This window comes from Dendrobates tinctorius, unplaced genomic scaffold (assembly GCF_039654945.1).
Source record: "Dendrobates tinctorius isolate UK_male_01 unplaced genomic scaffold, ASM3965494v1 ptg000063l, whole genome shotgun sequence".
NCBI lineage: Eukaryota > Metazoa > Chordata > Amphibia > Anura > Dendrobatidae > Dendrobates > Dendrobates tinctorius.
This window is the reverse complement of record NW_027361731.1, coordinates 822,838-848,061: the sequence shown is the minus strand read 5'-3', so window position 1 is coordinate 848,061 and position 25,224 is coordinate 822,838. Positions and strand designations below refer to the sequence as shown.

At 44.3% G+C, this 25,224-nt stretch overlaps 1 protein-coding gene across 1 annotated transcript in view; it reads left to right on the top strand.

Moving 5' to 3' along the window:
• Positions 1 to 25,224, top strand: part of LOC141094147 (uncharacterized) — a 248,201-nt gene that overhangs the window by 211,168 nt on the left and 11,809 nt on the right. Inside the window, exons 2-6 of the mRNA XM_073579893.1 lie at positions 17,980 to 18,129; positions 18,259 to 18,438; positions 18,522 to 18,645; positions 18,729 to 18,826; positions 19,025 to 19,115. Coding sequence (XP_073435994.1) covers positions 17,980 to 18,129; positions 18,259 to 18,438; positions 18,522 to 18,645; positions 18,729 to 18,826; positions 19,025 to 19,115 — 643 coding nt within the window. The remainder of the gene's footprint in view (positions 1 to 17,979; positions 18,130 to 18,258; positions 18,439 to 18,521; positions 18,646 to 18,728; positions 18,827 to 19,024; positions 19,116 to 25,224) is intronic.

Here is a 25,224-nt window from a genome sequence, read left to right as displayed (position 1 = left end):
AGTGTGTGCTAGTATATGGAGAGAGAATATATATATATATATAATGTTTTCACGAATATTTGAGGCTATATTTGATGGTGTGGACTCTATACTATATACACAGGCACGTCCCTACACTATATAATATATGCACCGCTCCATACCAGGCTTTATACCACAGTATATAGTGTGGAGCTCTGTATATGATGTGGACTCCCCACTACAAATTATATACCCAGGCGCAGCGCCCAATAGATAACTATATCACCGCTCCACAGGACGCACCACAACATAGTCCACGTATTGGTACCGTACACACATGTAGTAAATAGTGTGGAGCCACCACACACACCCTGCACAGCACCACTTCTCCTGTCCTGTATACTGGGTGTGATTCTCACTATTACGGCCACATTCACACATTCAGTATTTGGTGAGTTTTCTACCTCAGTATTTGTAGCCAAAACCAGGAGAGGAACAATCAGAGGAAACGTCTGATAGAAACCAGTCACCACTTCTGTATGTATCACCCGCTCCTGGCTGGGGCTTACAAATACTGAGGTAAAATACTGATTGTGTGAATTGGGTCGCCCCCATCCCAGGGCTGTGGGGTACTCGGTACCGGGCCGGTGTCAGGGGGGGATGTGCTGCAGTGGCGCTGACCCGGTCCGTGGCCCTGGGCGCCCAATGCAATGGTGGTTTATGTTATAGTTTATATGAATAGTTCGTGACGCCACCTGTGGTGTTCGGCAAGTATGGTGTTAGGCCGACGCTGCGTGCAGATCCTCTGGGACTGATGGTGTGTGCAGCAAAGATGGTGAAGCGCCCCACAGGTGGAGCTGTAGTCCCAGGGCAGTGTAGATGAAGTAATGGCGGGGAGGCACAGATGGTGTAGGTGCGGGTACCCAGGTGTAGCGGTGCTGGAATAACTGGAGGACACCAGAGTGTGCGGTTCCAAAGCTTTACTCACAGTCTGCCGTTCACACAGGTGCCTGCCTCCGTACTGTGTTCTCCAGGTCAGGGCTCCAGCCAACCTCCAGGCAAGATAGGATTCTCCCTTTCAACACTCCGCCAACATGTACCTTCCTGAACGTCTCCTCTAATGTGCCTTTAATTGTGAAGTACCCCAGTACCGTGGTTCCCTGGGGTGCCTCTTATCTCGGGCTCCTATGACCCTTACTTGTATGACAGACAGCTGTAGCCTCTTTCGGGGACTCCTCACTCAGGAGTCCTGGCTCACTATCCAAGTGCTGTTGTGTCCCAAGTCTATGATGGGAGTAAGGTGTTAGCGGCTCACTACTCCACCGGTGTCTGTTGCTGGATATTAACCCCTTCCTGACATCCGACGTACTATCCTGTCCATGGGACCTGGGCCCCTATGCCCATGGACGGGATAGTATGTCTCAGCGATCAGCGGCGGTCACGTGTTGAGCGCCGCTGATCGCGGCCGGGTGTCAGCTGATTATCACAGCTGACACCCGGCACAATGTGTCAGGGGAGGTCACGGACCGCCCCCGACACGTTAACCCCTTGCACACCGCGATCAAACACGATCGCGGTGTACCGGGAGTTAAAGGGAAGCATCGGCAGGGAGGGGGCTCCCTCCGTGCTTCCCTGAGCCCCCCACGGCAGCGCAATGTGCAGCGCTGCTGCTGGGGGCTCCTTTCCTGCAGGCCCCCGAATCCAAGATGGCGACGGGGGCCTTCAGGGGCCTGCAGGAAGCTGGCTTCCTCAGTGCCTGCAAAGCGCAGGCATGAGGAAGCCTTCGGCACTGCCTGTGACAGATCGCTGATCTGTCACAGTGATCTGTGATGTAACAAATATGAACCTAGCACTCAACTTAAAGGTATTTGTAAGGCGGTTTATTGTAGTACACGATGGTGCTTTAGCATCTATCAGAAAGGACGATGGTGCTTTAGGCATTGAGGAGAATGATCTCTCTAAGGTAATGAGCTTGTCAGTATATAGGAGAGGGGCAAATGTGCCTCCAGATAAGGTGTCCACCGGCCATCACACCGCATCTGGAGGCACGTTTGCCCCTCTCCTATATACTGACAAGCTCATATACCACACGTAACTGAAGAAGGTCACATTGACCGAAACGTCTTTTTTCGTGTACTACAATAAACCGCCTTACAAATACCTTTAAGTTGAGTGCTAGGTTCATATTTGTTGCTTTAACGGTTTGGGAACCTAACCTTAGCACCATCTTGAGTTGTGCTCACGGTGTTCTTTCTATAAGTGATCTGTGATGTGACAGATCAGCGATCTGTCACAGGACAGTGATGTCCCACCTGGGACTATGTAATAAAGTAAAAAAAAAAATAAAAAAAAGTGTAAAAATAATTTAAAAAAAATCGCTAAATAAATTAGTAAAAAAAAAAAATATTCCCCAATAAATTCATTTTTTGAAAATAAAAAAAAAAACCCAATAAAAGTACACATATTAGGTATCGCCGCATCCGTAACGACCCGCCCTATAAAACTGTCCCATTAGTTAACCCCTTTAGCGAACCCCTTAAAAAATAAAAATAAAAAACAAAGCAAAAAATAATGATTTATTATCATACCGCCAAACAAAAAGTGTAATAACGCGCGATCAAAAAGACTCATATAAATATCCATGGTACCGCTGAAAACGTCATCTTGTCCCGCAAAAAACGAGCCACCACACAGCATCATCAGCGAAAAAATAAAAAAGTTATAGCTCGCAGAATAAAGCGATACAAAAATAATTATTTTTTATATAAAATAGTTTTCATTGCATAAAAGCGCCAAAACATAAAAAAGACCTAAATGAGGTATCGCTGTAACCGTACTGACCCGAAGAATAAAACCGCTTTATCAATTTTACCGCACGCGGAACGGTGTAAACGCACCCCCCCAAAAGAAATTCATGAAACGCTGGTTTTTGTTCATTCTGCGTCCCAAAAATCGGAATAAAAAGCGATCAAAAAATGTCACGTGCCCGAAAATGGTATCAATAAAAATATCAACTCGTCCCGCAAAAAGAAAGACCTCACATGACTCTGGGTCAAAATACGGAAAAATTATAGCTCTCAATATGTGGTGATGCAAAAACTATTTTTACAATAAAAAGCGTCTTTTAGCGTGCGACAGCTGCCAAACATAAAAACCGCCATAAATAGTAAATCAAACCCCCCGTTATCACCCCCTTAGTTAGGGAAAAATAATAAAATAAAAAAAATGTATTTATTTCCATTTTTCCGTTAGGGTTAGGGCTAGGGCTAGGGTTAGGGCTTGGGTTAGGGTTAGGGGTGTGTTGGGGTTCGGGTTGGAGTTAGAATTGGGGGTTTCCACTGTTTGGGCACATCAGGGGCTCTCCAAATGCAACATTGTGTCTGATCTCAATTCCAGCCAATTCTGAGTTGAAAAAGTCATATGGTGCTCCTTCCCTTCCAAGCTCTGCCATGCGCCCAAACAGTGTTTTACCCCCAACATGTAGGGTATCACCCTACTCAGGACAAATTGCAAAACAATTTTTGGGGTCCAATTTCTCCTGTTACCCTTAGGAAAATAAAAAATTGAGGGCAAAAATATCATTTTTGTGGAAAAAAATGATTTTTTTATTTTCACGTCCGAGCGTTATAAACTTCTGTGAAGCACTTGGGGGTTCAAAGTGCTCACCACACATCTAGATAAGTTCCTTAGGGGTTCTCGTTTCCAAAATGGGGTCATTTGTGGGTGTTTCCACTGTTTAGGTACATTAGGGGCTCTCCAAAGGCAACATGACACCCGCAGACCATTCCATCAAAGTCTGCATTCCAAAACGTCACTACTTCCCTTCCGAGCCCTGACGTGTGTCCATACAGTAGTTTTCTCCCACATATGGGGTGTCAGCGTACTCAGGACAAATTGGACAACAACTTTTGGGGTTCAATTTTTCCTGTTACCCTTGGGAAAATAAATAAATTGGGGACTAATTGATCATGTTTGTGGAAAAAATACGATTTTTTTATTTTCATGCCCTGGCATTATAAACTTCTGTGAAGCCCTTGGGGGTTCAAAGTGCTCACCTCACATCTAGATAAGTTCCTTAGGGGGTCTAGTTTTCAAAATGGGGTCAATTGTGGGGGGTTTCCACTGTTTAGGTACATTAGGGGCTCTCCAAAGGCAACATGACACCCGCAGACCATTCCATCAATGTCTGCATTCCAAAACGTCACTACTTCCCTTCCGAGCCCCGACGTGTCCCCATACAGTAGTTTCTTCCACATATGGGGTATCAGCATCCTCAGGACAAATTGGAAAACAACTTTTAGGATCCAATTTCTCCTGTTACCCTTGGGAAAATAAAAAAAATGGTGACTAAAAGATCATGTTTGTGGAAAAAATACTAATTTTTTATTTTCACGCCCGGGCGTTATAAACTTCTGTAAAGCACTGGGGGGTTTAAAGTGCTCACCACACATCTAGATAAGTTCCTTGGGGGGTCTAGTTTACAAAATGGTGTCATTTGTGGGGGGTCTCCACTGTTTAGGTACATCAGGGGTTTTCCAATCGCGACATGGTGTCCGATCTCAATTCCAGCCAAAAACGTCAAATGGCGCTGCTTCCCTTCCGAGCTCTGCCATGCGCCCAAATAGTGGTTTACCCCCACATGTGGGGTATCAGCGTACTCAGGACAAATTGCACAATAACTTTTAGGGTGCTGTTACCCTTGGAAAAATAAGAATTGAGGGTGAAAAGATCATTTTTGTGGAAAAAATATGATTTTTTAATTGTACGGCTTTATGTTATAAACTTCTGTGAAGCCCTTGGGGGTTCAAAGTTCTCACCTCACATCTAGATAAGTTCCTTAGGGGGTCTAGTTTCCAAAATGGTGTCATTGTGGGGGGTTTCCACTGTTTTGGTACATCAGGGGTTTTCCAATCGCGACATGTTGTCCGATCTCAATTCCAGCCAAAAACGTCAAATGGTGCTGCTTCCCTTCCGAGCTCTGCCATGCGCCCAAATAGTGGTTTACCCCCATATGTGGGGTATCAGTGTACTCAGGACAAATTGCACAATAACTTTTAGGGTGCTGTTACCCTTGGGAAAATAAAAATTGGGGTGAAAAGATCATTTTTGTGGAAAAAATATGATTTTTTAATTGTACCGCTGTACGTTATAAACTTCTGTACAGCCCTTGTGGGTTCAAAGTTCTCACCACATATCTAGATAAGTTCCTTGGGGGGTCTAGTTTCCAAAATGGGGTCACTTGTAGGGGGTTTCCACTGATTAGGTACATCAGTGACTCTCCAAACGTGACATGGCGTCCAATCTGAATTCCAGCCAATTTTGCATTGAAAAAGTCAAACGGCGCTCCTTCCATTCTGAACTCTGCCATGCGCAGAAACAGTCGTTCCCCCCCCCACATATCAGGTATCAGCGTACTCAGGACAAATTGCACAATAACTTTTGATGTCCAATTTCTCCTGTTACCCTTGGTAAAATAAAAAAAATTGAACCTGAAGTATTTTTTTTGTGAAAAAAAGTTAGATGTTTTTTTTTTTAAATATTCAAAAAATTCCTGTGACGCACCTAAAGGGTTAATAAACTTCTTGAATGTGGTTTTGAGCACCTTAAGGGGTGCAGTTTTTAGAATGGTGTCACTTTTGGGTATTTTCTATCATATAGACCCCTCAAAGTGGCTTCAAATGTGATGTGGTCCTAAAAATAAAATGGTGTTGTAAAAATGAGAAATCGCTGGTCAACTTTTAACCCTTATAACTTCCTAACAAAAAAAAATTTTGGTTCCAAAATTATGCTGATGTAAAGTAAACATGTGGGAAATGTTAGTTATCAAGTTTTTTGTGTGCCATATCTCTGTGATTTAAGGGCATAAAAATTCAAAGTTGGAAAATTGCGAAATTTTCAAAATTTTCGCCAAATTTCCGTTTTTTTCACATATAAACGCAAGTTATTTGAATGAAATTTTACCACTAACATGAAGTACAATATGTCACGAGAAAACAATGTCAGAATCACCGGGATCCATGGAAGCGTTCCAGAGTTATGACCTCATAAAGGTACAGTGGTCAGAATTGTAAAAATTGGCCCGGTCATGAACGTGCAAACCACCCTTGGGGGTGAAGGGGTTAAGGATCCGATCAACCTCGGGGACCGGGCTCCGGCCTTGCGCTTTGGACTGGAAGGGTTATCTATCTCTCTAACCCACTTCCCACCATCCTTCTGTTCTCCTTCGCTCCGATCTGTTCTATCTTTCTGTGGAAGCTGTAGTTTCAGGTCTACGTCTCTTCTCCTTTCCTTCCTTTCCATGCCAGCTGGCTCAGGTCACTGAGGCAGCTGCAGCACTCCTTCCTCCATCCGTTCTTCCACGGATCCTCACTCCTCACTGAGTGACTGTCCTTTCCCTCTGTCCTCCTGACAGACTGACTTCAGACTCAACTGAAAATCCTACACTTTCCCCTTCTTTTATACTAACTCCACCCACCTCCCAGCACCTTTCGTGTTACGAAGCCAGGGACCACAAAAGGTACTCTATTACCTTTCCAGCATAAAGCATGGATGGGCCCCTGCTGAACTATCCTGTGTGTGGGATGCAGGTGTTGGAGTGTGGTCAGGAGTTCCCACCTTACCTGGATGGTGGGGCACTACACCCTAGGAGAAGGTGCAGTACCTCTGTGGCGAATGAAGCCTCAGGGGCGCCACATGAACAAGGCCTTATTCTGTATATATACACTTCTCCTGTCTTGTTGAGGTACCCCAAATAATCCCCTCTCCTCGGGATATGGGATAACTTGCCAATTGCTGGAACCCCCATAATCCTGAGAACCGGACCTCTGAAGAGCATCATGTAAATAGATCTGTGGTCGATCCTGCGCACTGCGGCGCCGTTCATATGTGGCTCCTTTAAAGCACCACTCCACCATTGTTTTTATTGCACGGCTGGAGTGGTGCTTTAAATGTAAGTTCGCTGCCCCCTGTCTCATACTCACCTTCCGCTGCCTTCATTGGTCTCCAGCATTGCTTCACTTCATCTCCTGTGAATAGTGACCTACTAACAGCACTAGTGTTCATGGAGCGGCGCGGAGATCACCTTTCAGTACAAGTCTATGAGAACCTTGTCCAGGCCTCGTTCTCGCTCCAATAACATTGGACTGAGAGCTTGTGATGTAACTCCTGACCTCCGGCTGTCAGAAGCTGTGCTTACAAAATGGCACCGTGGGACCGGAGTGGTGCTGGAAAGACGCTGGAGGGTGAGAATATCACTGTATATAGCGCTCATCAGTCACTGTATATAGTGCTCATCAGTCACTGTATATAGTGCTCATCAGTCACAGTATATAGTGCTCATCAGTCACAGTATATAGTGCTCATCAGTCACAGTATATAGTGCTCATCAGTCACTGTATATAGAGGTCATCAGTCACAGTATATAGTGCTCATCAGTCACAGTATATAGTGCTCATCAGTCACTGTATATAGTGCCCATCAGTCACAGTATCTAGTGCTCATCAGTCACAGTATCTAGTGCTCATCAGTCACAGTATCTAGTGCTCATCAGTCACAGTATATAGAGGTCATCAGTCACAGTATATAGTGCTCATCAGTCACAGTATATAGTGCTCATCAGTCACTGTATATAGTGCCCATCAGTCACAGTATCTAGTGCTCATCAGTCACAGTATCTAGTGCTCATCAGTCACAGTATCTAGTGCTCATCAGTCACAGTATATAGAGGTCATCAGTCACAGTATATAGTGCTCATCAGTCACAGTATATAGTGCTCATCAGTCACAGTATATAGTGCTCATCAGTCACTGTATATAGTGCTCATCAGTCACTGTATATAGTGCTCATCAGTCACAGTATATAGTGCTCATCAGTCACTGTATATAGAGGTCATCAGTCACAGTATATAGTGGTCATCAGTCACAGTATATAGTGGTCATCAGTCACAGTATATAGTGCTCATCAGTCACAGTATATAGTGCTCATCAGTCACTGTATATAGTGCCCATCAGTCACTGTATATAGTGCTCATCAGTCACAGTATATAGTGCTCATCAGTCACTGTATATAGTGCTCATCAGTCACTGTATATAGTGCTCATCAGTCACAGTATATAGTGCTCATCAGTCACAGTATATAGTGCTCATCAGTCACAGTATATAGTGCTCATCAGTCACTGTATATAGAGGTCATCAGTCACAGTATATAGTGCTCATCAGTCACTGTATATAGCGCTCATCAGTCACTGTATATAGAGCTCATCAGTCACTGTATATAGAGCTCATCAGTCACTGTATATAGAGCTCATCAGTTACTGTATATAGAGCTCATCAGTCACTGTATATAGAGCTCATCAGTTACTGTATATAGAGCTCATCAGTCACTGTATATAGCGCGCATCAGTCACTGTATATAGCGCTCATCAGCCACTGTATATAGCGCTCATCAGTCACTGTATATAGCGCTCATCAGTCACTGTATATAGCGCTCATCAGTCACTGTATATAGCGCTCATCAGTCACTGTATATAGCGCTCATCAGTCACTGTATATAGCGCTCATAAATCACTGTATATAGTGCTCATCAGTCACTGTATATAGTGCTCATCAGTCACAGTATATAGTGCTCATCAGTCACAGTATATAGTGCTCATCAGTCACTGTATATAGAGGTCATCAGTCACAGTATATAGTGCTCATCAGTCACAGTATATAGTGCTCATCAGTCACAGTATATAGTGCTCATCAGTCACTGTATATAGTGCCCATCAGTCACTGTATATAGTGCCCATCAGTCACAGTATATAGTGCTCATCAGTCACAGTATATAGTGCTCATCAGTCACAGTATATAGTGCTCATCAGTCACTGTATATAGTGCTCATCAGTCACTGTATATAGTGCTCATCAGTCACAGTATATAGTGCTCATCAGTCACAGTATATAGTGCTCATCAGTCACAGTATATAGTGCTCATCAGTCACAGTATATAGTGCTCATCAGTCACTGTATATAGAGGTCATCAGTCACAGTATATAGTGCTCATCAGTCACTGTATATAGCGCTCATCAGTCACTGTATATAGAGCTCATCAGTCACTGTATATAGTGCTCATCAGTCACTGTATATAGTGCTCATCAGTCACTGTATATAGAGCTCATCAGTCACTGTATATAGAGCTCATCAGTCACTGTATATAGAGCTCATCAGTTACTGTATATAGAGCTCATCAGTCACTGTATATAGCGCGCATCAGTCACTGTATATAGCGCTCATCAGCCACTGTATATAGCGCTCATCAGTCACTGTATATAGCGCTCATCAGTCACTGTATATAGCGCTCATCAGTCACTGTATATAGCGCTCATCAGTCACTGTATATAGCGCTCATAAATCACTGTATATAGTGCTCATCAGTCACTGTATATAGTGCTCATCAGTCACTGTATATAGTGCTCATCAGTCACTGTATATAGTGCTCATCAGTCACTGTATATAGCGCTCATCAGTCACTGTATATAGCGCTCATCATTCACTGTATATAGTGCTCATCAGTCACAGTATATAGTGCTCATAAATCACTGTATATAGCGCTCATCAGTCACTGTATATAGCGCTCATAAATCACTGTATATAGTGCTCATCAGTCACTGTATATAGTGCTCATCAGTCACTGTATATAGTGCTCATCAGTCACTGTATATAGCGCTCATCAGTCACTGTATATAGCGCTCATAAATCACTGTATATAGTGCTCATCAGTCACTGTATATAGTGCTCATCAGTCACTGTATATAGTGCTCATCAGTCACTGTATATAGCGCTCATCAGTCACTGTATATAGCGCTCATCAGTCACTGTATATAGCGCTCATCAGCCACTGTATATAGCGCTCATCAGTCACTGTACATAGTGCTCATCAGTCACTGTATATAGTGCTCATCAGTCACTGTATATAGTGCTCATCAGTCACTGTATATAGCGCTCATCAGTCACTGTATATAGCGCTCATCAGTCACTGTATATAGCGCTCATCAGTCACTGTATATAGTGCTCATCAGTCACTGTATATAGTGCTCATAAATCACTGTATATAGCGCTCATCAGTCACTGTATATAGCGCTCATAAATCACTGTTTATAGTGCTCATCAGTCACTGTATATAGTGCTCATCAGTCACTGTATATAGTGCTCATCAGTCACTGTATATAGCGCTAATCAGTCACTGTATATAGTGCTCATCAGTCACTGTATATAGAGCTCATCAGTCACAGTATATAGTGCTCATCAGACACTGTATATAGCGCTCATCAGACACTGTATATAGCGCTCATCAGTCACTGTATATAGCGCTCATCAGTCACTGTACATAGTGCTCATCAGTCACTGTACATAGTGCTCATCAGTCACTGTACATAGTGCTCATCAGTCACTGTATATAGTGCTCATCAGTCACTGTATATAGCGCTCATCAGTCACTGTATATAGCGCTCATCAGTCACTGTATATAGCGCTCATCAGTCACTGTATATAGCGCTCATCAGTCACTGTATATAGTGCTCATCAGTCACTGTACATAGTGCTCATCAGTCACTGTACATAGTGCTCATCAGTCACTGTATATAGTGCTCATCAGTCACTGTATATAGAGGTCATCAGTCACAGTATATAGTGCTCATCAGTCACAGTATATAGTGCTCATCAGTCACTGTATATTGTGCTCATCAGTCACTATATAGAGCTCATCAGTCACTGTATATAGAGCTCATCAGTCACTGTATATAGAGCTCATCAGTCACTGTATATAGAGCTCATCAGTCACTGTATATAGCGCTCATCAGTCACTGTATATAGCGCTCATCAGCCACTGTATATAGCGCTCATCAGTCACTGTATATAGCGCTCATCAGTCACTGTATATAGCGCTCATAAATCACTGTATATAGTGCTCATCAGTAACTGTATATAGCGCTCATCAGTCACTGTATATAGTGCTCATCAGTCACAGTATATAGTGCTCATAAATCACTGTATATAGCGCTCATCAGTCACTGTATATAGCGCTCATAAATCACTGTATGTAGTGCTCATCAGTAACTGTATATAGTGCTCATCAGTCACTGTATATAGTGCTCATCAGTCACTGTATATAGTGCTCATCAGTCACTGTATATAGCGCTCATCAGACACTGTATATAGCGCTCATCAGTCACTGTATATAGCGTTCATCAGTCACTGTATATAGTGCTCATCAGTCACTGTATATAGCGCTCATCAGTCACTGTATATAGCGCTCATAAATCACTGTATGTAGTGCTCATCAGTAACTGTATATAGTGCTCATCAGTCACTGTATATAGTGCTCATCAGTCACTGTATATAGCGCTCATCAGTCACTGTATATAGCGCTCATCAGTCACTGTATATAGCGCTCATCAGCCACTGTATATAGCGCTCATCAGTCACTGTACATAGTGCTCATCAGTCACTGTACATAGTGCTCATCAGTCACTGTATATAGCGTTCATCAGTCACTGTATATAGTGCTCATCAGTCACTGTATATAGTGCTCATCAGTCACTGTATATAGTGCTCATCAGTCACTGTATATAGTGCTCATCAGTCACTGTATATAGCGCTCATAAATCACTGTATGTAGTGCTCATCAGTAACTGTATATAGTGCTCATCAGTCACTGTATATAGTGCTCATCAGTCACTGTATATAGTGCTCATCAGTCACTGTATATAGCGCTCATCAGTCACTGTATATAGCGCTCATAAATCACTGTATGTAGTGCTCATCAGTAACTGTATATAGTGCTCATCAGTCACTGTATATAGTGCTCATCAGTCACTGTATATAGTGCTCATCAGTCACTGTATATAGCGCTCATCAGACACTGTATATAGCGCTCATCAGTCACTGTATATAGCGCTCATCAGCCACTGTATATAGCGCTCATCAGTCACTGTACATAGTGCTCATCAGTCACTGTACATAGTGCTCATCAGTCACTGTATATAGTGCTCATCAGTCACTGTATATAGCGCTCATCAGACACTGTATATAGCGCTCATCAGCCACTGTATATAGCGCTCATCAGCCACTGTACATAGTGCTCATCAGTCACTGTACATAGTGCTCATCAGTCACTGTATATAGTGCTCATCAGTCACTGTATATAGTGCTCATCAGTCACTGTATATAGCGCTCATCAGTCACTGTATATAGCGCTCATAAATCACTGTATGTAGTGCTCATCAGTAACTGTATATAGTGCTCATCAGTCACTGTATATAGTGCTCATCAGTCACTGTATATAGCGCTCATCAGTCACTGTACATAGTGCTCATCAGACACTGTATATAGCGCTCATCAGTCACTGTATATAGCGCTCATCAGCCACTGTATATAGCGCTCATCAGTCACTGTACATAGTGCTCATCAGTCACTGTATATAGCGTTCATCAGTCACTGTATATAGTGCTCATCAGTCACTGTATATAGTGCTCATCAGTCACTGTATATAGTGCTCATCAGTCACTGTATATAGCGTTCATCAGTCACTGTATATAGTGCTCATCAGTCACTGTATATAGTGCTCATCAGTCACTGTATATAGTGCTCATCAGTCACAGTATATAGTGCTCATCAGTCACTGTATATAGCGTTCATCAGTCACTGTATATAGTGCTCATCAGTCACTGTATATAGTGCTCATCAGTCACTGTATATAGTGCTCATCAGTCACTGTATATAGCGTTCATCAGTCACTGTATATAGTGCTCATCAGTCACTGTATATAGTGCTCATCAGTCACTGTATATAGTGCTCATCAGTCACAGTATATAGTGCTCATAAATCACTGTATATAGCGCTCATCAGTCACTGTATATAGCGCTCATAAATCACTGTATGTAGTGCTCATCAGTAACTGTATATAGTGCTCATCAGTCACTGTATATAGTGCTCATCAGTCACTGTATATAGTGCTCATCAGTCACTGTATATAGCGCTCATCAGACACTGTATATAGCGCTCATCAGTCACTGTATATAGCGCTCATCAGCCACTGTATATAGCGCTCATCAGTCACTGTACATAGTGCTCATCAGTCACTGTATATAGCGCTCATCAGTCACTGTATATAGCGTTCATCAGTCACTGTATATAGTGCTCATCAGTCACTGTATATAGTGCTCATCAGTCACTGTATATAGTGCTCATCAGTCACTGTATATAGTGCTCATCAGTTACTGTATATAGCGCTCATCAGTCACTGTATATAGCGCTCATCAGTCACTGTACATAGTGCTCATCAGTCACTGTATATAGTGCTCATCAGTCACTGTATATAGTGCTCATCAGTCACTGTATATAGTGCTCTTCAGTCACTGTATATAGTGCTCATCAGTAACTGTATATAGCGCTCATCAGTCACAGTATATAGCGCTCATCAGTCCCTGTATATAGCGCTCATAAATCACTGTATATAGTGCTCATCAGTAACTGTATATAGCGCTCATCATTCACAGTATATAGCGCTCATCATTCACTGTATATAGCGCTCATCAGTCACTGTATATAGCGCTCATCAGTCACTGTATATAGCGCTCATCAGTCACTGTATATAGCGCTCATCAGCCACTGTATATAGCGCTCATCAGCCACTGTATATAGCGCTCATCAGTCACAGTATATAGCGCTCATCAGTCACTGTATATAGCGCTCATCAGTCACAGTATATAGCGCTCATCAGTCACAGTATATAGCGCTCATCAGTCACAGTATATAGCGCTCATCAGTCACTGTATATAGCGCTCATCAGTCACTGTATATAGCGTTCATCAGTCACTGTATATAGTGCTCATCAGTCACTGTATATAGTGCTCATCAGTCACTGTATATAGTGCTCATCAGTCACTGTATATAGTGCCCATCAGTCACTGTACATAGTGCTCATCAGTCACTGTACATAGAGGTCATCAGTCACTGTATATAGTGCTCATCAGTCACTGTATATAGTGCTCATCAGTCACTGTATATAGCGCTCATCAGCCACTGTATATAGCGCTCATCAGCCACTGTATATAGCGCTCATCAGCCACTGTATATAGCGCTCATCAGTCACTGTATATAGCGCTCATCAGTCACTGTATATAGCGCTCATCAGTCACTGTATATAGCGCTCATAAATCACTGTATATAGTGCTCATTAGTAACTGTATATAGCGCTCATCATTCACAGTATATAGCGCTCATCAGTCACTGTATATAGCGCTCATCAGTCACTGTATATAGCGCTCATCAGTCACTGTATATAGCGCTCATCAGTCACTGTATATAGTGCTCATCAGTCCCTGTATATAGTGCACATCAGTCACTGTACATAGCGCTCATCAGTCACTGTATATAGCGCTCATCAGTCACTGTATATAGCGCTCATCAGTCACTGTATATAGTGCTCATCAGTCACTGTATATAGCGCTCATCAGTCACTGTATATAGCGCTCATCAGTCACTGTATATAGCGCTAATCAGTCACTGTATATAGCGCTCATCAGTCACTGTATATAGCGCTCATCAGTCACTGTATATAGTGCACATCAGTCACTGTATATAGTGCTCATCAGTCACTGTACATAGTGCTCATCAGTCACTGTACATAGTGCTCATCAGTCACTGTACATAGTGCTCATCAGTCACTGTACATAGTGCTCATCAGTCACTGTATATAGTGCTCATCAGTCACAGTATATAGCGCTCATCAGTCCCTGTATATAGCGCTCCTCAGTCATAGTATATAGCGCTCATCAGCCACTGTATATAGCGCTCATCAGTCACTGTATATAGCGCCCATCAGTCACTGTATATAGTGCTCATCAGTCACTGTATATAGCGCTCATCAGCCACTGTATATAGGGCCCATCAGTCACTGTATGTAGCGCTCATCAGTCACTGTATGTAGCGCTCATCAGTCACTGTATATAGCGCTCATCAGTCACTGTATATAGCGCTCATCAGTCACTGTATATAGTGCTCATCAGTCACTGTATATAGCGCTCGTCACTGTATATAGCGCTCATCAGTCACTGTATATAGCGCTAATCAGTCACTGTATATAGTGCACATCAGTCACTGTATATAGTGCTCATCAGTCACTGTACATAGTGCTCATCAGTCACTGTACATAGTGCTCATCAGTCACTGTACATAGTTCTCATCAGTCACTGTATATAGCGCTCATCAGTCATAGTATATAGCGCTCCTCAGTCATAGTATATAGCGCTCATCAGCCACTGTATATAGCGCTCATCAGCCACTGTATATAGCGCTCATCAGTCACTGTATATAGCGCCCATCAGTCACTGTATATAGTGCTCATCAGTCACTGTATATAGCGCTCATCAGCCACTGTATATAGGGCCCATCAGTCACTGTATGTAGCGCTCATCAGTCACTGTATGTAGCGCTCATCAGTCACTGTATATAGCGCTCATCAGTCACTGTATATAGCGCTCATCAGTCACTGTATATAGCGCTCATCAGTCACTGTATATAGTGCTCATCAGTCACTGTATATAGCGCCCATCAGTCACTGTATATAGCGCTCATCAGTCACTGTATTTACTGCTCATTAGTCACTGTATATAGTGCTCATCAGTCACTGTATATAGTGCACATCAGTCACTGTATATAGAGCTCATCAGTCACTGTATGTAGTGCTCATCAGTCACTGTATATAGTGCACATCAGTCACTGTATATAGTGCTCATCAGTCACTGTACATAGTGCTCATCAGTCACAGTATATAGTGCTCATCAGTCCCTGTATATAGTGCACATCAGTCACTGTACATAGTGCTCATCAGTCACTGTACATAGTGCTCATCAGTCACAGTATATAGCGCTCATCAGTCACTGTATATAGCGCTCATCAGTCACTGTATATAGCGCTCATCAGTCACTGTATATAGCGCTCATCAGTCACTGTATATAGCGCTCATCAGTCACTGTATATAGCGCTCATCAGTCACTGTATATAGCGCTCATCAGTCACTGTATATAGCGCTCATCAGTCACTGTATATAGCGCTCATCAGTCACTGTATATAGCGCTCATCAGTCACTGTATATAGCGCTCATCAGTCACTGTATATAGCGCTCATCAGTCACAGTATATAGCGCTCATCAGTCACTGTATATAGCGCTCATCAGTCACTGTATATAGCGCTCATCAGTCACTGTATATAGCGCTCATCAGTCACTGTATATAGCGCTCATCAGTCACTGTATATAGCGCTCATCAGTCACTGTATATAGTGCTCATCAGTCACTGTATATAGCGCTCATCAGTCACTGTATATAGTGCTCATCAATCACTGTATATAGCGCTCATCAGTCACTGTATATAGCGCTCATCAGTCACAGTATATAGTGCTCATCAGTCCCTGTATATAGTGCACATCAGTCACTGTACATAGTGCTCATCAGTCACTGTATATAGTGCTCATCAGTCCCTGTATATAGTGCACATCAGTCACTGTACATAGTGCTCATCAGTCACTGTACATAGTGCTCATCAGTCACTGTACATAGTGCTCATCAGTCACAGTATATAGTGCTCATCAGTCCCTGTATATAGTGCACATCAGTCACTGTACATAGTGCTCATCAGTCACTGTACATAGTGCTCATCAGTCACAGTATATAGCGCTCATCAGTCACAGTATATAGCGCTCATCAGTCACTGTATATAGCGCTCATCAGTCACTGTATATAGCGCTCATCAGTCACAGTATATAGCGCTCATCCGTCACAGTATATAGCGCTCATCAGTCACAGTATATAGTGCTCATCAGTCACTGTACATAGTGCTCATCAGTCACTGTACATAGTGCTCATCAGTCACAGTATATAGTGCTCATCAGTCCCTGTATATAGTGCACATCAGTCACTGTACATAGTGCTCATCAGTCACTGTACATAGTGCTCATCAGTCACAGTATATAGCGCTCATCAGTCACAGTATATAGCGCTCATCAGTCACAGTATATAGCGCTCATCAGTCACTGTATATAGCGCTCATCAGTCACTGTATATAGCGCTCATCAGTCACTGTATATAGCGCTCATCAGTCACTGTATATAGCGCTCATCAGTCACTGTATATAGCGCTCATCAGTCACTGTATATAGCGCTCATCAGTCACTGTATATAGCGCTCATCAGTCACTGTATATAGCGCTCATCAGTCACTGTATATAGCGCTCATCAGTCACTGTATATAGCGCTCATCAGTCACTGTATATAGCGCTCATCAGTCACTGTATATAGTGCTCATCAATCACTGTATATAGCGCTCATCAGCCACTGTATATAGCGCTAATCAGTCACTGTATATAGCGCTCATCAATCACTGTATATAGCGCTCATCAGTCACTGTATATAGCGCTCATCAGTCACTGTATATAGCGCTCATCAATCACTGTATATAGCGCTCATCAGTCACTGTATATAGCGCTCATCAGTCACTGTATATAGCGCTCATCAGTCACTGTATATAGTGCTCATCAGTCACAGTATATAGTACCCATCAGACGGGAAACCTTCATATAGACGGCCGGTGGGGATGGAGTCAGTGACGGACTCTGGCCAAATATGTTTCTAGAGCCGTAGTAGAAGATGAAGATGTCGTCCTCATCATGAAGTAGTTATTTCTCCTGTCCCGTGTAATGAATATCTCCTGCAGTATTGCTAATGCCGATTCCAGTGTCGGGAAATGAGACGAGAATTAGCGTTATGGAAGATGAGTCTATGAGGAACGTATTCAGCTGCCGACTCCGAGGGAGAAACTGCTTGTTGTCTGTGGCCTAAATATATAGGTTTTATTAGTAGATGTAAAGAAGAAAACTAAATACTGTAAAATAATAAATCTCCTCATATGTTTCCCTTATTATCTCCAGTACTTGTATTATTACACAGGATTTTTATGATGTTACATCGGCTCATCTTCTCATTCAGGTCTCTACAATATCGGATCCTCTCAGTGAAGATCTTCTACATAAGAGAATTTTCCTGATTTACCCATCAAAGATGGATATGGACAGAGACAAGATGGCGGAGAGGATATTACACCTCACCCTAGAGATCCTCTTCCGGCTTACTGGAGAGGTGAGAGATTCTGATGACGTCACATTACATCATTCTTATCTATGGGAATAACAGATGGACAGAACTGGAGAGGTGAGGACTCTGGAAATGTCTGTAGTGAGATTTATTAATGTGTCTCTCCATAACCAGGATTACACAGTAGTGAAGAAGACCTCTAGTGAGCGCTGTCAGGACCCTGTGTCTGAGGGATGGGGAAGACTCCAGAGCTCAATCACGGGGCCTACACCTCACCCCCTGATACATAAGGACATCGATGACCAGAAGATCCTAGAACTCACCTACACGATGATTGAGCTGCTGACTGGAGAGGTGACACTGCTGGGAATGCTGGGACATTATACAGTAACGCTATGAAGGGATCGGGGGGATGACGGTATCATTGTATGTGTCAGGTTCCTATAAGGTGTCAGGATGTCGCCATCTATTTCTCTATGGAGGAGTGGGAGTATTTAGAAGGACACAGAGATCTGTACAAGGACATCATAATGGAGGTTCCCCAGCCCCTCACATCACCAGGTAATAGACAGGACTAAATACACACGGCCTATAATTATCTGTATGTAAAGAATGAATTCAGTCCCTGTATGTGTTTCCTCCAGATCTATCCAGTAAGAGGACAACACCAGAGAGATGTCCCCGTCCTCTTCTTCCAGAGGACTGTAAGCAAGAAGATCTCAATGTTCCTCAGGATCATCAGGTAGATGGAGAGAAGGTGTCATGAGATCTCCCCTATGATGTGTAGACGGCTGTGAAGGTCTTGTGCTCAGTCTTGTTTTATCCACCAGTATTATATGTTTTATACTTGTGTAATGAGAACGGTGGAGATGACAGGATTAGAGCTGATCATAGATGTGACTTCTCCATCTGTCAGTGACTTTTACAATATTTATTTTAGGGTGAAAATCTGACCCATATTAATACTACAGAGACATATGTGAGGATTGATGAGCCGTGTAAAGAGGAGATTACTACTTATAACCGGTCAGGTGAGTAGTAACCACAAAATATAGAGAGGTCAGAAATTTTTCTCAGCCACCGGCTGTGGCAGCTTTTTCGATGGTGTAGTCCGATGTTAGCACCAAGCCGGATTCCCGGCATGTCAGCTCACTCACTCGTGCTGCAGTTGGTTCCTCTCTTCCTCATGCTCCCAGCAGCACTTCCAGCCGGGTCTCTGGCCATGTTCTAAGGGCACGCGCGCTCCCGCCCTCTTAAAGGACCAGCGTGTGCACTTGCTATTTCCTCCCCAGCCAATGGTTTTGAGGCATTATGTGTATTTTGCTTCCTCTCCACTGGGGAGGTGCCTGAGCAACCTTCCTGTTTCATTCTATGTTGTGTATGGTCGCATACCAGTACAAATCCTGTCTGCTGCACTCTGAAGTTAATCCCGCTTGCTGCACTGTGAAGCTAAAGTCGCTTGCTGCACTCTGAAGCAAATCCTGTTTGTTGCAGTCTGAATCAAAACTTGCCTACTGCACTCTGGCACAAACTCTTTCTTTCAGCTGCACTCTGCCTGCTGCTCCATCCAGTCAGCCCTTCGGGTCCAGCTGCTGCGCGACTGTTAGTCTGCCCTGGAGTAGCACCTGGCATTCATCGGGAGCGAAAAATAACCTCACCATCAGATGCTCTAGTGAATAGTCAGGTGATCGCTTAGTCATGTCCCTCCAGGCCATAGATCCCGCTGAACCCCGGACCGTGCCCGTACGGACCATGTACCAGGAGCTTTGCTGACAGAAGAACGCACAGGAAGAGCTGTCCACACAGTTGCAGGCCTTAAACATCCCTCCAGAGTTCCAGCATCTCGAAACAGCCATGTCCCCTCCAGAGACTTCCCAGACAATTTGCTTAGTTCAAGATCTTGGCCTCTGACTCGCAGCCCCACCACGTTTTGACAGCAATCCAAAGCTCTGCCATGGGTTTATCAACCAGGACCGGCTACATTTTGAACTTCTTCCGCAGCACTTTCCTGCTGGATCGAGCAAAGGTGGCGTTTCCAATGTTGCACCTAGGAGGTGAGGCTCTGGCATGGTTGAACCCATTGTGGAAGAGCGAGGATCCGTTCATCTCCAATTGGCCTGTATTCTTGGAAGCTTTTCACAGTGTTCGATGAACCCGGGTGAACCACCTCTGCAGCTTCCGTTTTGCTCCGTTTACGTCAGACTGCTCTAAAATGGCGCATTTTACCCTGTTGTCTGCTCTCCCATCCGCTCCTGAATTGGCTGACAAGCTTCATCAAGCTTATTTTCCGCCTGCATGGATTTTATTGCCACATCGTATCCAATTGAGGTTTGCAGATTACTACCAGATTCTGGTGAGCACTCTGTAAACATCTGGATATCGTCTTGGATTTCTCCTCGGCCCATCACCTTCAGTCCAATGGACAAGTGGAGCGTGTCAACCAGGTCCTGGGCAACTACCTACGACACTTCATCAATGCCCATCATAATGATTGGGTGAAATTACTTCCCTGGAATGAGTTCTCGTATAATAATCACGTTGGTGAAGCCTTGGGAGAGTTGCCATTCTACATTGTGTTCAGGCGGCAACCTGAGGTTCCCCTTCCAGTGACTGTGCCTTCTGATATGTCACTGCGGCAGATGTCCTTTCCAATGATTTTGAAGTTGTGGGAGGACACCAGAGTGACATTGGAAGCATCCTCGGTTTGTGTTAAGAGACATGCGGACAGTAGCCGCCTGGATCCTCCATGCTTCTGTCCTGAAGACAAGGTATGGCTTTTGTCCAGGTACGACCGGCTGAAGAGTCCTCTCTTATTGGGCCTTTCGAGGTGTTGAAGCAAATCGACGATGTCTCCTGTAAATTGAAGCTACTTCCTTCTCTGTGGATTCCAAATTGCTTTCATGTATCCCTACTGAAGACAGTCATTCTGAGTCCCTTCTTCAAGGATCCCAGTATCACGCCCATGCCAACAGCCTTGGATAATGTTTTTGAAGTGGAGAACATCTTGGCTATGAAGAGGGTGAGAGGCAAGACCTTCTTCCTCATTGACTGGAAGGGATTTGGTCCTGGGAGCCCAAAGAGAATATTCACGCTCCGATTCTTTTCCGGAACTTCCTCGATGGTCTGAAGAGGTTGGGGCTTAAAGGGGGGTACTGTTAGCACCATGCCAGGTTCCCAGCGTGTCAGCCCACTTACCTGCACTGCAGTTGGTTCCTCTCTTCCTCATGCTCCGCATGCTCCCAGCATCACATCCAGCTGGGTCTCTGGCCATGTTCTAAGGGCACGCGCTCACTCCCGCCCTCTTAAAGGGCCAGCATGTGCACTTGCTATTTCCTCCCCAGCCAATGGTTTTCAGGCATTATGAATATATTGCTTCTTCTTCACTGGGGAGATGCCTGAGCAACCTTCCTCTTTCAGTCAATGTTGTGTAAGTCGCATACCAGTGCAAATCCTGCTGCACTTTTAAGCAAAACTTGCCTAATGCACTCTGACACAAACTGTCTGTTGCACTCTGCTACGAACTTGGTCAGCTGTACTCTGATACATGCTCTGCCTGCTGCTCCATCCAGTCTGTCCTTTGGGTCCAGCTGCTGTGCGACCGTTTGTCTGCCCTTGAGTGGCACCTGGCGTTCATCGGGAGCCAAGTCTAATCTCGCCATCGGAGGCTCTAGTGAATAGTCAGGTGATCGCTTAGTCACGCCCCTCTAGGCTCTCTACGGTTCGTGGCACAGTGGTTCCACAAACCACGACCATGACTTCCGGCCATATCACAATCGTCTGATCACCATTTTGCCGCTAGACCACAACATGTTCCTCCACCTACAACGGTTGAAATGACGATCATTGAAAGTCCTTTCCTATAGAAGTTACAACCTGGAGGAGCCCCCTATGACCTGGGATTAGAAGATGCTGACAATTGCCTACCCAGTTCTGTAAAGTAAAAAGCCAAATGACCGTGTGCGTAGAATGTGCTGACAAGTTAGAAAATCACTTGAAGAAAAATAGTAAGATGAGTATGGTAATGCTGCTGTTGGCTTCCTAGAATCATGATATCTTATTGGATGAATCTACCTTCTCTACCTTCTGTGCTGCTGAATGTGCTCATATGGTCCCTACAAGACCAGGTCCAGTCTTTCTGGCCAAACTTCGCTTTTATGATCGACAACATTAAATGTGCAGTGAGGCCAAGTGTGAATTTCTGTACAATAGCAACAGAGTTTCCCTTTAGCCTGACTTTTCAATTTAAAATTGACTAACTTGAAACAGGGTCGTGAGAAACTACATAAAAACATTACACCTGTGCCATGATTTATCTCAAAGCTGTGCATGGCTGATGGCTGTAATATACATTTATTCACACCTGCAGGAGATGTGTTGGCATGGCTCAAGCCCTGATTTCATGGATTCACTCCACGTCATAAATTCCATTAGGTTTTTTCAATACTAAGGAATTCAGATTACTGCACAATTTCTCCTGAAAGGGGGGGCACTAATACTTTCTCTTGCCATCCACAATCACCACCCCATCCCTCCTTCATCACCACTCATACACATCAAGCCCTTTATTCTTCCCTCTCCCATGTACAGCTCCCATGCACTTCTCGCCATTCTGAAAAACCTCAGCCCATCTTGCCCAAACACATTGCACAAAAAAACTTCTAACATTTCAAAGAACTACTTGCTCTTTATGTTCCTATTTCTACTGATTTCAGGGGACATCTCCCCCAACCCCTACCCTATATCAAAACCATAATATTCTTATTAATATTACTTGCACTCCTTCATCTCCTTCTTTCAATTGTGCCCTCTGGAATCCACGGTCTGTATGTAACAAACTTCCTTTCCTGCACAACTACTTTCTGAACAAGTCTCTGAATCTGTTGGCCCTCACTGAAACCTGGATTCAGAATTCTGACACTGTCTCCCCTGTTGCCATTTCTCATGGTGGCTTACAATTCACCCATTCCCCAAGCCCACAGTCGGCATACTCCTGTCCCCACAATGCACTTTCCAGGTCATCACCCCCCCCCTTCCCCAGTTCCATCACTCTCATTCCCTTCTTTTGAGGTCCACACCATCAGGCTCTTCCGTCCCCTCCCCCTCAGAGTAGCAGTCATATACCGGCCCCCAAGCTCACCCACCCACTTCCTTGACCACTTCTCAGCCTGGCTGCCACACATCATGTCCTCAGAACTACCAACCCTTATCCTGGGAGACTTCAACATCCTCATTCACAGCCCACTTCCACATCTGCATCCCAGCTTCTAACACTAACCACTTCTCTTGGCCTCTCACAGCTCTCAACCTCTGAGACACACAAAGACGGTACACCGTTGACCTGATCTTTGGCTCTGCTCAATCTCCTACCTAAATAACTCACTGCTTCCCCTCTCTGACCACAACATTCTCTCCTTCATGCTCACAAATCCTCGCCCACCCCAGCCCACTCCTACCTATCTCACATTTAGAAATCTACAAGCCATTAACCTTCAGACACTTTCAGACTCCCTACAATCTTCCCTGTCCCCAATCTCCTCTTTTTCCTGTCCTGATCTGGCTGTTCATCACTACAACTACACTCTAAGAAGCACCCTTGAGGAGGTAGCGCCCCTCACCCTCAGAACCTCCAAACACAGAGTAAAACAGCCATGGCTCACATCGCAAAACTCGACTTCTCCAGCGATGCTCTAGGAGTGCTGAACGCCGATGGAGAAAAACCCGCACATCAGAAGACTTCATCCACTTCAAATTTATGTTAAAGGGAAGGTGCCATCCCCAAAAAAAATTTTCAGCAATTGAAAAAATGTAAAGAATTAATGTTTACATTTTCTTAAAAAATATTATCATTTGTTTTTAATTTTGTAAAATATGAAAAATAATTTAAAAAAGTTTGGCATTTCCACTTGTTAACACTAGGGGGAGCAGATACTGAAATTTGGCACAAAAACCTAGTGTACAACTAGCTCAGCATTACTGTCCTGCAGTAATTATGGGCATACAGTGTCCATGATGTTTGATTTTGATATATGATCATGCCCTAAAATGGACACTGTATGGGCGGAATCTGTTGACATGGGTGTGGTGTCACTCCTCTCCTCCCCTACTGGGTGCTTGCTAAGGGAAAAGAGAGGATGACATCTAGGACCACAGTGAGCAGCCATTTTGATGGGGCCTGCAAAGTTACTGACTGTCTTTGCATGTAAAGTCTAGATCAGAACAGGCCATCAATCAGCAGAAATGTTTCCTGGATTTCTGTGGAGCAGACAAGCAGACGGTCCATCCATGTGTATAAAGCACAGCGCTCTATGTACAATCCCTGGCACCGAACAGGGTGCCCCCCACAGACCAGCACACTGCTCTCCTGAAATACTCTGTGCTGCTGTCACTCTGCTCCTTCCCCATATATCTCCCTCTGTGCCCCCATAGACCAGCACACTGCTCTCCTGAAATACTCTGTGCTGCTGTCACCCTGCTCCTTCCCCATATATCTCCCTCTGTGCCCCCATAGACCAGCACACTGCTCTCCTGAAATACTCTGTGCTGCTGTCACCCTGCTCCTCCACCATATATCTCCCTCTGTGCCCCCATAGACCAGCACACTGCTCTCCTGAAATACTCTGTGCTGCTGTCACCCTGCTCCTTCCACCATATATCAGGCCCCTGTCACCTCGCTTTTACACATCACCAGGACAGGATCTGAGGAGAGGAATGGGGTCTTCGGTCACCGAGGATGGCAGGCAGCAAGGATTCTGGGAGCAGGGTGACAGCAGCACAGAACTCCAGAATCCTAGTTCCCTGCACCGCCCAGGATTGATTGCATTCCTCCAGACTTCGCATTTGCTACGGTTTGGTGAGCTGACAAAATATTTTCCTTGACAGCAGCACAGAGTATTTCAGGAGAGCAGTGTGCGGGTCTATGGGGGGGTCACAGAGGGAGATATATGGGGGAGGAGCAGGGTGACAGCAGCACAGAGTATTTCAGGAGAGCAGTGTGCGGGTCTATGGGGGGTCACAGAGGGAGATATATGGGGGAGGAGCAGGGTGACAGCAGCACAGAGTATTTCAGGAGAGCAGTGTGCGGGTCTATGGGGGGTCACAGAGGGAGATATATGGGGGAGGAGCAGGGAGACAGCAGCACAG